The sequence below is a fragment of the Oncorhynchus clarkii genome, chromosome 3, assembly GCF_045791955.1.
Source record: "Oncorhynchus clarkii lewisi isolate Uvic-CL-2024 chromosome 3, UVic_Ocla_1.0, whole genome shotgun sequence".
In the NCBI taxonomy this organism is placed as follows: Eukaryota; Metazoa; Chordata; class Actinopteri; order Salmoniformes; family Salmonidae; genus Oncorhynchus; species Oncorhynchus clarkii.
Genome location: NC_092149.1, coordinates 89,956,070 through 89,970,711, shown reverse-complemented (window position 1 = coordinate 89,970,711; position 14,642 = coordinate 89,956,070). Strand labels below are relative to the sequence as shown.

Sequence of the window (14,642 nt, the reverse complement as noted above, 5' to 3'; positions counted from 1 at the left end):
GTCCTCCCCATATTGTGGAGAATCCCACTAACGCTGTCCTACCCATATTGTGGAGAATCCCACTAACGCTGTCCTCCCCATATTGTGGGGAATCCGATGTACTCAGAGGACCATTATTAGCATGTTTTAAGCACTCCTACATAAATGGTTGACAATCAGATACTCAGCAAGAAGGTCTGATTTCACTATTACTGAAACAGGATCGAGGTGGTAAATATAACAGGGCTGTCCAAGACTAAAACAAATCTTGGTCGACCAAGAGTTTTCTGTTCTTTTGACCAATCGATTGGTTGACATTTTTAAACATGTATTTTTCCATATATTGACACATCCTACGTGTTTTAATGAAATCAACTATATTCACTGAGCTTGTCTGATTCTTTACGCACACGGTTTGATTAAATAATTAAGACACACAAATTACTAGAGGGAGTCTGACCAGCAATTGATTTGTGACATGATGATTCATTACATGTTTGGTGGTGATGGCAGCAGTAGTAATGTGAATTAATGGTTTCCTCTGCGATGTTTGAAATAGCCCACAGCGTCGGTTAAACAATCCTCATGGTTTCCTCTGCGATAGTTGATTTAGCCCACAGCGTCGGTTAAACAATCCTCATGGTTTCCTCTGCGATAGTTGATTTAGCCCACAGCGTCGGTTAAACAATCCTCATGGTTTCCTCTGCGATAGTTGATTTAGCCCACAGCGTCGGTTAAACAATCCTCATGGTTTCCTCTGCGATAGTTGATTTAGCCCACAGCGTCGGTTAAACAATCCTCATGGTTTCCTCTGCGATAGTTGATTTAGCCCACAGCGTCGGTTAAACAATCCTCATGGTTTCCTCTGCGATAGTTGATTTAGCCCACAGCGTCGGTTAAACAATCCTCATGGTTTCCTCTGCGATGGTTGAATTAGCCCACAGCGTCGGTTAAACAATTCTCATGGTTTCCTCTGCGATAGTTGAATTAGCCCACAGCGTCGGTTAAACAATCCTCATGGTTTCCTCTGCGATAGTTGAATTAGCCCACAGCGTCGGTTAAACAATCTTCATGGTTTCCTCTGCGATAGTTGAATTAGCCCACAGCGTCGGTTAAACAATCCTCATGGTTTCCTCTGCAATAGTTGAATTAGCCCACAGCGTCGGTTAAACAATCCTCATGGGTTCCTCTGCGATAGTTGATTTAGCCCACAGCGTCGGTAAAACAATCCTCATGGTTTCCTCTGCGATAGTTGAATTAGCCCACAGCGTCGGTAAAATAATCCTCATGGTTTCCTCTGCGATAGTTGAATTAGCCCACAGCGTCGGTAAAACAATCCTCATGGATTCCTCTGCGATAGTTGAATTATCCCACAGCGACGGTAAAACAATCCTCATGGTTTCCTCTGCGATGGTTGAATTAGCCCACAGCATCGGTTAAACAATCCTCATGGTTTCCTCTGCGATGGTTGAAATAGCCCACAGCATCGGTTAAACAATCCTCATGGTTTACTCTGCGATGGTTGAATTAGCCCACAGCGTCAGTAAAACAATCCTCATGACTCCTTGAAATGACATTTTCGTTGTCAGTTAACACTATAAATATGGAGTAGAATTAAATTGGCACATGGTTTCAATCGAGGTAAAAGCAAGCTCACTCAAGCATTTTGTTGAAAGCATACGTGGTTTAGTTTGTTTTGATAAGTACATTCATCCGCTGGGAAGTTCTTCCAGTAGTGACCCATTAGTAGAGTCTCACGGGTATTCATGTCCGTCTTAACGGTTAAATATATGTATGTCTTATTTTACTGTCAGGTGGGTGTACCTTTATTTACAATTGGGGAAATGGAAAATGTAATGAAAATATCAATAAAATTTTCATTTTAACCAGAAATCTAATCAGAACAGAGTATCATTTTGAACTGATATGCACCCAGGACACTTCAACTGTAAATTACCTCAATAAGAAACAATATTGTTGCTTTGATAACATCAGAAGATATCCTCCTCGCAATCTCCAAAATACAACAGCCACAATACAACTTTGTTTGGACGTTCGTAAAGGACTATTCGCCGAAACTGAAGAGACACAGCTAGCTAACAACCTCCCTTTGCAAGTTGGAAAAAAACAGTGGACAGAGACTTGCTAGCTACATTAGCTAGCTAGCTGGGATTTTCCACAAGGAATCTGCCTCCTGAAAAAAAGCTTCTCCCAAGCAGGTGTGACACCTACTCCCATTACCTGCTGCACTGCTGCTTTGATTCCACCTGGCGATCTGTTCATCGTCTGTCCTGCCTATCTCCCCCTGTCTGGTACCCCTGCCACACTCCCCCCTCTCTCCCGAGCGTCGCTCGCCTCCAGCACACACACACCGCAGACTTTGGACTGATCAGAAATGTAAGTAGGCTAATTACCTTGTGATGCTTACCCAACTAGCAATGAGGAATCGACCCAGAAGCTGCTCTCTTCCGGGGGGCCGGAACTGATTGAATCGGCCCGGAATCGGGTGTCGGACTCGGCCCGGAATCAAAATGAATGACTGCCCAGAGTCGGCCCAAGTACTGTACATCGGGTCGTTTCCGTCTACCGGATTTCAGCCGACGTTGCCGGCATCTTCCAACATCCCCCCAGAAGCGGCCCAATGCAAATTTAAATAAATGTATACAGAATTATCAGATTTAGCCATTTTAAATATTACTACTATACAAATTATAACCATCCACAAAAAAAAACATTTTGTATCAGAAGAAACACCATACACCTGGTGACCGCCACAGGAGTCACGAAAGCGCAATGGGACAAGGGCATCCCGGCCGGCCAAACCCTCCCCTAACTCGGACAACGCTGGGCCAATTGTGCGTCGTCTCATGGGTCTCCCGGTCGCTGCCGGCACGGGTCTCGAACGAGCATCTGTAGCAACGCAGATTGCACTGCGATGCAGTGTCTTAGACCGCTGCGCCACCCAGGTGGTTCCAGCACAAAGTATTAAAATACTACACAGGACCCTTAAATAATTTAATTTAAATGTTAATTGTATTTTTTGATCACAGAAACTATGAGGAAAATATGGAAAAGTAAAGAAATAATGAAATGTTAATTATGTAAAGAAGCCCATGTAATCATCTGCCAGAGAGTATCCCCAATCGGCCATTTGGGCCAGATAACTCACACCGAAATCGGCCCGAGCTCAATCCCCACATTTTAGCCATAAGTAATACTTCCGAAGGCGGCTCGGACTTGGACCACATGACGGCGGCCGAGTCTGACTCTCAGCCGAGTGCCCCAACTCTCAGACGGAATCGGCCCAGATCCACTGTGCTAGCTGGGTATTATGTGAGCTTACTCAAACACTTTAACTTGTATAGGCCTACTATACTAGCCTACTGGATTTTTATAGACTACTCTCTGAAGTTATCTGGTTGGGGCAAGTGACTCTTTGAACTTGTGGCTAGCTCCAAGTCATAATATTTTTTACTTGTGCTTTATGCTATTTGCTTCAAGACTCCAGCAGGCTTTGTTGACTATGAACTTGCTTGTTTACCCAACCATGGGACAGACTATGTTTGTTCCCACACTCTGACTCTATTGGTTACACAGACTCTTGGCCTCCCATCCTATTCTAACCACATCTCGGCGGCGTTGTATTCATGTTACCTGATGAAACTGCTGTACAATATGATATTGTAGCCGCCATCTGATGCACATTCAAATGGCATAATAAATCAACACTGCAGAGCTCTCCCTGTCCTCTGCCGTGCCCTGATTGTATTACTGCTGATTACAGTGCCTTGCGAAAGTATTCGGCCCCCTTGAACTTTGCGACCTTTAGCCACATTTCAGGCTTCAAACATAAAGATATAAAACTGTATTTTTTTGTGAAGAATCAACAACAAGTGGGACACAATCATGAAGTGGAACGACATTTATTGGATATGTCAAACTTTTTTAACATATCAAAAACTGAAAAATTGGCCGTGCAATGACTGGGCAGTGGCACAGCAATGGGTGGGCCTGGGAGGGCATTGGCCTAACCACTTGGGAGCCATGACCAGCCAATCAGAATTAGTTTTATTACAGACAGAAATACTCCTCAGCACCCACCCCCCACCCCACTACAGTGTTTTATTACAGACAGAAATACTCCTCAGCACCCACCCCCCACCCCACTACAGTGCTTTATTACAGACAGAAATACTCCTCAGCACCCACCCCCCACCCCACTACAGTGCTTTATTACAGACAGAAATACTCCTCAGCACCCACCCCCCACCCCACTACAGTGTTTTATTACAGACAGAAATACTCCTCAGCACCCACCCCCCACCCCACTACAGTGCTTTATTGCAATAACCTTTAAATTAATATGTAAATAGTTAATTAACATTAGTTAATATGTAAATATATCCCATTAGAAAATGATGAACATGTAAATGATCTGCATTTTTTTCCTTCTAATTATACATATAATGACGCAAATTAATGGATGTTAATTTATACGGATATTAAGATATCTACTAATACTTTTCAGAAACTGCCCTGTACTCTGTTTAAATATGTTTAATATGCTTTAAATTAGAATATGACAATATATCAAATTACTATAAAAGACGAAGTGAAAACACAAAATGATTGTTCAGATACATTTTCATCTTTCCACACGAAGAAGTAAGTTTCCATCCAAATGTCAATGTTCATAATACAAAATAAGGATAAATGCAACATTCAATAATAACTTGTATTTAATATGGGAAGTGTTTCAAAACTCCACTTGTTAGTAACCACGTCCTTTACTAACATGTAGAAAGGCATTGCATGTGAAGTCATATATTTATTACAATGAAATACAATATCATTCAATTGCCAAATTGCCACGCTGTCCTCACCATATTGTGGAGAATCCCACTAACGCTGTCCTCCCCATAATGTGGAGAATCCCACTAACGCTGTCCTCCCCATATTGTGGAGAATCCAACTAACGCTGTCCTCCCCATATTGTGGAGAATCCCACTAACGCTGTCCACCCCATATTGTGGAGAATCCCACTAACGCTGTCCTCCCCATATTGTGGGGAATCCCACTAACGCTGTCCTCCCCATATTGTGGAGAATCCCACTAACGCTGTCCACCCCATATTGTGGAGAATCCCACTAACGCTGTCCTCCCCATATTGTGGAGAATCCCACTAACGCTGTCCTCCCCATATTGTGGAGAATCCCACTAACTCTGTCCTCCCCATATTGTGGAGAATCCCACTAACGCTGTCCTCCCCATATTGTGGAGAATCCCACTAACGCTGTCCTACCCATATTGTGGAGAATCCCACTAACGCTGTCCTCCCCATATTGTGGGGAATCCCACTAACGCTGTCCTCCCCATATTGTGGAGAATCCCACTAACGCTGTCCTCCCCATATTGTGGAGAATCCCACTAACTCTGTCCTCCCCATATTGTGGAGAATCCCACTAACTCTGTCCTCCCCATATTGTGGAGAATCCCACTAACTCTGTCCTCCCCATATTGTGGAGAATCCCACTAACGCTGTCCTCCCCATATTGTGGAGAATCCCACTAACGCTGTCCTCCCCATATTGTGGAGAATCCCACTAACGCTGTCCTCCCCATATTGTGGAGAATCCCACTAACTCTGTCCTCCCCATATTGTGGAGAATCCCACTAACTCTGTCATCCCCATATTGTGGAGAATCCCACTAACGCTGTCCTCCCCATATTGTGGAGAATCCCACTCCCCACTAACGCTGTCCTCCCCATATTGTGGAGAATCCCACTAACGCTGTCCTCCCCATATTGTGGAGAATCCCACTAACGCTGTCCTCACCATATTGTGGAGAATCCCACTAACGCTGTCCTCCCCATATTGTGGAGAATCCCACTAACGCTGTCCTCACCATATTGTGGAGAATCCCACTAACGCTGTCCTCCCCATATTGTGGAGAATCCCACTAACGCTGTCCACCCCATATTGTGGAGAATCCCACTAACGCTGTCCACCCCATATTGTGGAGAATCCCACTAACGCTGTCCACCCCATATTGTGGAGAATCCCACTAACGCTGTCCTCCCCATATTGTGGAGAATCCCACTAACGCTGTCCTCCCCATATTGTGGGGAATCCCACTCCCCACTAACGATGTCCTCCCCATATTGTGGGGAATCCCACTAACGCTGTCCTCCCCATATTGTGGAGAATCCCACTAACTCTGTTCTTCCCATATTGTGGAGAATCCCACTAAATCTGTCCTCCCCATATTGTGGAGAATCCCACTAACTCTGTCATCCCCATATTGTGGAGAATCCCACTAACGCTGTCCTCCCCATATTGTGGAGAATCCCACTAACGCTGTCCTCCCCATATTGTGGAGAATCCAACTAACGCTGTCCTCCCCATATTGTGGAGAATCCCACTAACTCTGTCCTCCCCATATTGTGGAGAATCCCACTAACTCTGTCCTCCCCATATTGTGGAGAATCCCACTAACTCTGTCCTCCCAATATTGTGGAGAATCCCACTAACTCTGTCCTCCCCATATTGTGGAGAATCCCACTAACTCTGTCCTCCCCATATTGTGGAGAATCCCACTAACTCTGTCTTCCCCATATTGTGGAGAATCCCACTAACTCTGTCCTCCCCATATTGTGGAGAATCCCACTAACTCTGTCCTCCACATATTGTGGAGAATCCCACTAACTCTGTCCTCCCCATATTGTGGAGAATCCCACTAACTCTGTCCTCCCCATATTGTGGAGAATCCCACTAACTCTGTCTTCCCCATATTGTGGAGAATCCCACTAACGCTGTCCACCCCATATTGTGGAGAATCCCACTAACTCTGTCCTCCCCATATTGTGGAGAATCCCACTAACACTGTCCTCCCCATATTGTGGAGAATCCCACTAACTCTGTCCTCCCCATATTGTGGAGAATCCCACTAACTTTGTCCTCCCCATATTGTGGAGAATCCCACTAACTCTGTCCTCCCCATATTGTGGAGAATCCCACTAACGCTGTCCTCCCCATATTGTGGGGAATCCCACTAACTCTGTCCTCCCCATATTGTGGAGAATCCCACTAACTCTGTCCTCCCCATATTGTGGAGAATCCCACTAACGCTGTCCTCCCCATATTGTGGGGAATCCCACTAACTCTGTCCTCCCCATATTGTGGGGAATCCCACTAACTCTGTCTTCCCCATATTGTGGAGAATCCCACTAACTCTGTCCTCCCCATATTGTGGACAATCCCACTAACTCTGTCCTCCCCATATTGTGGAGAATCCCACTAACTCTGTCTTCCCCATATTGTGGAGAATCCCACTAACTCTGTCCTCCCCATATTGTGGAGAATCCCACTAACTCTGTCCTCCCCATATTGTGGAGAATCCCACTAACTCTGTCCTCCCCATATTGTGGAGAATCCCACTAACTCTGTCCTCCCCATATTGTGGAGAATCCCACTAACTCTGTCTTCCCCATATTGTGGAGAATCCCACTAACTCTGTCCTCCCCATATTGTGGAGAATCCCACTAACTCTGTCCTCCCCATATTGTGGAGAATCCCACTAACGCTGTCCTCCCCATATTGTGGAGAATCCCACTAACTCTGTCCTCCCCATATTGTGGAGAATCCCACTAACGTTGTCCTCCCCATATTGTGGAGAATCCCACTAACTCTGTCCTCCCCATATTGTGGAGAATCCCACTAACTCTGTCCTCCCCATATTGTGGGGAATCCCACTAACTCTGTCCTCCCCATATTGTGGAGAATCCCACTAACGCTGTCCTCCCCATATTGTGGAGAATCCCACTAACGCTGTCCTCCCCATATTGTGGGGAATCCCACTAACTCTGTCCTCCCCATAGTGTGGGGAATCCCACTAACTCTGTCTTCCCCATATTGTGGAGAATCCCACTAACTCTGTCCTCCCCATATTGTGGAGAATCCCACTAACTCTGTCCTCCCCATATTGTGGAGAATCCCACTAACGCTGTCCTCCCCATATTGTGGAGAATCCCACTAACTCTGTCCTCCCCATATTGTGGAGAATCCCACTAACTCTGTCCTCCCCATATTGTGGAGAATCCCACTAACTCTGTCCTCCCCATATTGTGGAGAATCCCACTAACGCTGTCCTCCCCATATTGTGGGGAATCCCACTAACTCTGTCCTCCCCATATTGTGGGGAATCCCACTAACTCTGTCTTCCCCATATTGTGGAGAATCCCACTAACGCTGTCCTCCCCATATTGTGGAGAATCCCACTAACTCTGTCCTCCCCATATTGTGGAGAATCCCACTAACGCTGTCCTCCCCATATTGTGGAGAATCCCACTAACGCTGTCCTCCCAATATTGTGGAGAATCCCACTAACTCTGTCCTCCCCATATTGTGGAGAATCCCACTAACGCTGTCCTCCCCATATTGTGGAGAATCCCACTAACTCTGTCCTCCACATATTGTGGAGAATCCCACTAACTCTGTCCTCCCCATATTGTGGAGAATCCCACTAACTCTGTCCTCCCCATATTGTGGAGAATCCCACTAACGCTGTCCTCCCCATATTGTGGGGAATCCCACTAACTCTGTCCTCCCCATATTGTGGGGAATCCCACTAACTCTGTCTTCCCTATATTGTGGAGAATCCCACTAACTCTGTCCTCCCAATATTGTGGATAATCCCACTAACTCTGTCCTCCCCATATTGTGGAGAATCCCACTAACGCTGTCCTCCCCATATTGTGGAGAATCCCACTAACTCTGTCCTCCCCATATTGTGGAGAATCCCACTAACTCTGTCCTCCCCATATTGTGGAGAATCCCACTAACTCTGTCCTCCCCATATTGTGGAGAATCCCACTAACTCTGTCCTCCCCATATTGTGGAGAATCCCACTAACTCTGTCCTCCCCATATTGTGGAGAATCCCACTAACGCTGTCCTCCCCATATTGTGGGGAATCCCACTAACTCTGTCCTCCCCATATTGTGGGGAATCCCACTAACTCTGTCTTCCCTATATTGTGGAGAATCCCACTAACTCTGTCCTCCCCATATTGTGGATAATCCCACTAACTCTGTCCTCCCCATATTGTGGAGAATCCCACTAACGCTGTCCTCCCCATATTGTGGAGAATCCCACTAACTCTGTCCTCCCCATATTGTGGAGAATCCCACTAACTCTGTCCTCCCCATATTGTGGAGAATCCCACTAACTCTGTCCTCCCCATATTGTGGAGAATCCCACTAACTCTGTCCTCCCCATATTGTGGAGAATCCCACTAACTCTGTCCTCCCCATATTGTGGAGAATCCCACTAACTCTGTCCTCCCCACTTCACATGGGCAGAGAAAATAACAATCCTTTCTTTACAACAAGCAGGGATTGAAATGGCATGTGGTGTGGTGAAATAAACTAACAATCCTTTCTTGACAACAAGCAGGGATTGAAATGGCATGTGGTGTGGTGAAATAAACTTGATAATCCCAGAAGATTCACTACAAATCCACCATAATTACTGTCATAACAGTCCTGAAAATACATACATAAATATACAAATGTTTTCCTATTTTACCAAATCAAAGTTGAAAATCAGACGCTCACTTTTCTCTAACATTTTGATCAAGTCTGAATGAGAGTAGTGAATACATGTGCAGACAGTCTGGCGTTCCATACCACTTATTCCAGCGAGTGGCATAGAAGAGAACATAGAGACATATCATATATCATATCATATCATAATCATATAGAGACAGTCCTCTAAGCACTGGTGCAAAAGGAAGGTTTTTGAAAGGGCTACACAAGATATATATATATATATATATATATATACATATACATATACATATACATATATATACATACATACACACAGTCCCAGTCAAAAGTTTGGACACACCTACTCATTCAAGGGTTTTTCTTTATTTTTTACTATTTTCTACATTGTAGAATAATAGCGAAGATATCAAAACAATGAAATAACACATAATGGAATCATGTATTAAACCAAAAAAGTGTTAAACAAATCAAAATATACTCATATATATATATATATATATATATAAGGAACATATTTGACAAAGAAGGAGAGTGATGGAGTGCTGCATCAGATCACCTGTCCTCCACAATCCCCCGACCTCAACCCAATTGAGATGGTTTGGGATGAGTTGGACTGCAGAGTTACTACGTTTTTGGTTACTATATGATTCCATATGTGTCATTTCATAGTTGACATCTTCACTATTATTCTATAATGTAGAAAATAGTACAAATAAAGAAAATCCCTTGAATGAGTAGGTGTGTCCAAACTTTTGACCTCAGATCCTCAAAAAGTTCTACAGCTGCACCATCAAGAGCATCCTGACCAGTTGCATCACCGCCTTGTATGGCAACTGCTCGGCATCCAACCGTAAGGTGCTACAGGGGGTAGTGCATACGGCCCAGTACATCACCGGGGCCAAGCTTCCTGTCATGCAGGACCTCTATACCAAGCGGTGTCAGAGGAAGGCCCTAAAAATTGGCAAAGACTCCAGCCACCCTAGTCATAGACTGTTCTCTCTGCTACCGCACGGCAAGCGGTACCGGAGCACCAAGTCTAGGTCAAAATGGCTTCTAAACAGCTTCTACCCCCCAAGCCATAAGACTCTGACATGAACAGCTAATCAAAGGGCTACCCAGACTATTTGCATTGCCCCCCCCCCCCCTCATTTATGCTGCTGCTACTCTCTTATAATCTATGCATATTCACTTTAACGCTGTAACTCTGTACCGGTACCCCCTGTATATAGCCTCCACATTGACTCTGTACCGGTACCCCCTGTATATAGCCTCCACATTGACTCTGTACCGGTACCCCCTGTATATAGCCTCCACATTGACTCTGTACCGGTACCCCCTGTATATAGCCTCCACATTGACTCTGTACCGGTACACCCTGTATATAGTCTCCACATTGACTCTGTACCGGTACCCCCTGTATACAGCCTCCACATTGACTCTGTACCGGTACCCCCTGTATATAGCCTCCACATTGACTCTGTACCGGTACCCCCTGTATATAGCCTCCACATTGACTCTGTACCGGTACCCCTTGTATATAGCCTCCACATTGACTCTGTACCGGTACCCCCTGTATATAGCCTCCACATTGACTCTGTACCGGTACCCCCTGTATATAGCCTCCACATTGACTCTGTACCGGTACCCCCTGTATATAGCCTCCACATTGACTCTGTACCGGTACCACCTGTATATAGCCTCCACATTATCTCTGTACCGGTACACCCTGAATATAGCCTCCACATTGACTCTGTACCGGTACCCCCTGTATATAGCCTCCACATTGACTCTGTACCGGTACCCCCTGTATATAGCCTCCACATTGACTCTGTACCGGTACCCCCTGTATATAGCCTCCACATTGACTCTGTACCGGTAGCCCCTGTATATAGCCTCCACATTGACTCTGTACCGGTACCCCCTGTATATAGCCTCCACATTGACTCTGTACCGGTATCCCCTGTATATAGCCTCCACATTGACTCTGTACTGGTACCCCCTGTATATAGCCTCCACATTGACTCTGTACCGGTACCCCCTGTATATAGCCTCCACATTGACTCTGTACTGGTACCCCCTGTATATAGCCTCCACATTTACTCTGTACCGGTACCCCCTGTATATAGTCTCCACATTGACTCTGTACCGGTACCCCCTGTATATAGCCTCCACATTGACTCTGTACCGGTACCACCTGTATATAGCCTCCACATTATCTCTGTACCGGTACCCCCTGTATATAGCCTCCACATTGACTCTGTACCGGTACCCCCTGTATATAGCCTCCACATTTACTCTGTACCGGTACCCCCTGTATATAGCCTCCACATTTACTCTGTACCGGTACCCCCTGTATATAGCCTCCACATTGACTCTGTACCGGTACACCCTGTATATAGCCTCCACATTGACTCTGTACCGGTACCCCCTGTATATAGCCTCCACATTGACTCTGTACCGGTACCCCCTGTATATAGCATCCACATTAACTCTGTACCGGTACCCCCTGTATATAGCCTCCACATTGACTCTGTACTGTAACACCCTGTATATAGCCTCCACATTGACTCTGTACCGGTACCTCCTGTATATAGCCTCCACATTGACTCTGTACCGTAATACCCTGTATATAGCCTCCACATTGACTCTGTACTGTAACACCCTGTATACAGCCTCATTATTGTTATTTTACTGCTGCTCTTTAATTATTTTGTACTTTTATTTATTTTTAACCTGCTCCCAAAAAGGTCTGTGCACGGCCCTGCCTTGGCCCTGGCCATGTCAGAGGGGTATTCTGCATGCAGGAGAGGCTACCAGCATCGGTGAGAGGGGGAGGTGGGGGAGGAAACACATAAAGCAGAGGTCACTTCCCAAACAAGGGGTTTGAATATTTACCTTAATGTCAAACAATGCCGTCTTTTGAAAATCCCTGAGGTGGTGCATGAGGAAGGGAATTGTTGCTTCAAATGTGATTAATCAATCAGTGATTCTGAGCCAATGAATCAATCAAGTGTTTCTGAACCAATGAAGCAATCAAGTGTTTCTGAACCAATGAATCAATCAAGTGTTTCTGAGCCAATGAATCAATCCCGTGTTTCTGAACCAATGAATCAATCCCGTGTTTCTGAACCAATGAATCAATCAGTGTTCCTGAGCCAATAAATCAAAACCAACTACAAAAAAACAGCACACAAAATGAACTACAAAGTGTTGACAAATGTATGCATATGTGTTTATCATCTAGTATTTGTATGGGCCACCTAAAACCAGGAGTAGGCTCTGAACATGGATTACATAATTCAGCGAGGCCATTGAAACAGGAAGTGCTACACTTCACCCATTTTATATATAATAAATGTATAAAGTGTTATTCCATTGCATTTACATCGAAAATGTTATATTTAAAACAACTTCTGGACTGATACAAATACTTAGATCATATTTGCATTACAAACAACACAAAGCAACAAAAACAACATGTCACACCGTTGCACAGCTATGCTACAGCTATGCTACAGGTTTGAGGACAGTTGTCCCAGAGTCGTCCTGGTTAGGGTTTGGCCTGTGTAGGCGTCATTGTAAATAAGAATTTGTTCTGAACTGACTTGTTAAATAAAGTTTCAATACAAATAAAAAATAAAACAGACAGGGACAACAGACAGATAAGACCAGGTGATCAGATATAAAGAAACATTAAGAAATAAATAATTACCGTAGCTTTTTGGGAACAGAGTAGTCTACCTCAAGCACCTTCCCATGTAATTCAACTTTACCTGTAAGGATGAGACGAATATGGCATTGTTAACAATGTAATATTGCATATGGCTACTGTAGCATGTTGCCATTGACAAGACTGATAATGTAGGCAATAAGGATCTGCTTTTCTTTGTAAAGAATGTAAGATTAGAGGTGAGCCTGAGAGAGAGAGGAATGCCTTGCTCTCTTTCCTATGTGTTCTTTATGTCCATAAATCTGTTGTGTTTCTGTGTAGAACTACTAAACTCCGACATGTTTCCCTCTTCTAGCAGCGTTGTTTTAGTGGCCTGGCGCAGCTCAGAATAAGCCTCTCACCTCGTCCCCCCAGCTACCTGTTTATTCGCACTTATCGCCGGACCCCCATCACCTACCTTTAAGACACCTCGTAAAAACATACCCAGGCATCATAGGAACATGGCTTTGACACATTCTCTACGGTTACTTTGGTCGGTTCTTTTCAATAAAATCAAGAAAAATATACTGAAAAATAATGATGCCTTCCCGAACATCAGAGCATCCCGTACATTCCAATGGTTGATTACAAAGTAGCGCCCCTCTGTAATTTACAAAATATAACTATTATGCGATAATTACGTTACAATGAGTCCTGTTTTAGTTACGCATACAGGGATGACATTGGTGAGTGTATATGATCTGTAATTTGCGATATATGTGTTTGACCATGACGGAGTGAGTGTGAGTCAACTCTGGCACTGATGTAACAGCGCGTATCCAATACAGTCCCGAGCCAAAAACGGGTTAGGTAATAATAATTTATCCTTTATTTTCCCACTAATTGTTTTGAGCGTTTCAGCCCAGTCGCGGAGACATTCCTGCATCAGCCCCTGCAGATAGACACTTACCAGAGAGTGTCTCAATAGCTTTTATGGCCCAGTTTTGGTCGGGGAAGTCCACAAAAGCATAGCCGGATTTGAGCAGAACCTGCTCGGCCCCAGGAAGCTTCTTCTCGCCAAAGAGCTCCTTCAAATCCTCGACAGTGACCAAAGGACTCAAATTCCCCACATATAGTTTGTTCATGATCTTAAGGCAAATCTTTGATATGGAATCAAATCACAAGGAAATTAAATTCAACTGTAAAGTATTTTTTTAAAAGCAATCACCCCCCAGATGCAGTCGACCCCAGCTCGAAATGTGCTCTGGACAAACTCTTTTTACTGGGATTGAAAAGTGTCGTTTCGACGCCACTCTAGAGCCAACAAGCGCCGCCTCTAAATAAAATCTGACTGAAATATAAAAACAATTGTTTGGAGATGTTTGTTAGACCGGAGCATCAGTGCTTCCACATCATGGCCAGCAGGCAGGTATAAAGGTGGCATCA

The 14,642-nt window shown here is 44.6% G+C and overlaps 1 protein-coding gene across 1 annotated transcript in view; it reads right to left on the bottom strand.

The window, feature by feature from the left end:
- Window positions 1-14,404, bottom strand: part of LOC139405549 (insulin-like growth factor 2 mRNA-binding protein 2) — a 98,677-nt gene extending 84,273 nt beyond the window's left edge. Inside the window, exons 1-2 of the mRNA XM_071147965.1 lie at window positions 14,167-14,404; window positions 13,260-13,320 (exon numbers count right to left, since the gene is read on the bottom strand). Coding sequence (XP_071004066.1) covers window positions 13,260-13,320; window positions 14,167-14,341 — 236 coding nt within the window. The 5' untranslated portion in view covers window positions 14,342-14,404. The remainder of the gene's footprint in view (window positions 1-13,259; window positions 13,321-14,166) is intronic.
- Between the last annotated feature and the right edge of the window lie 238 nt (window positions 14,405-14,642).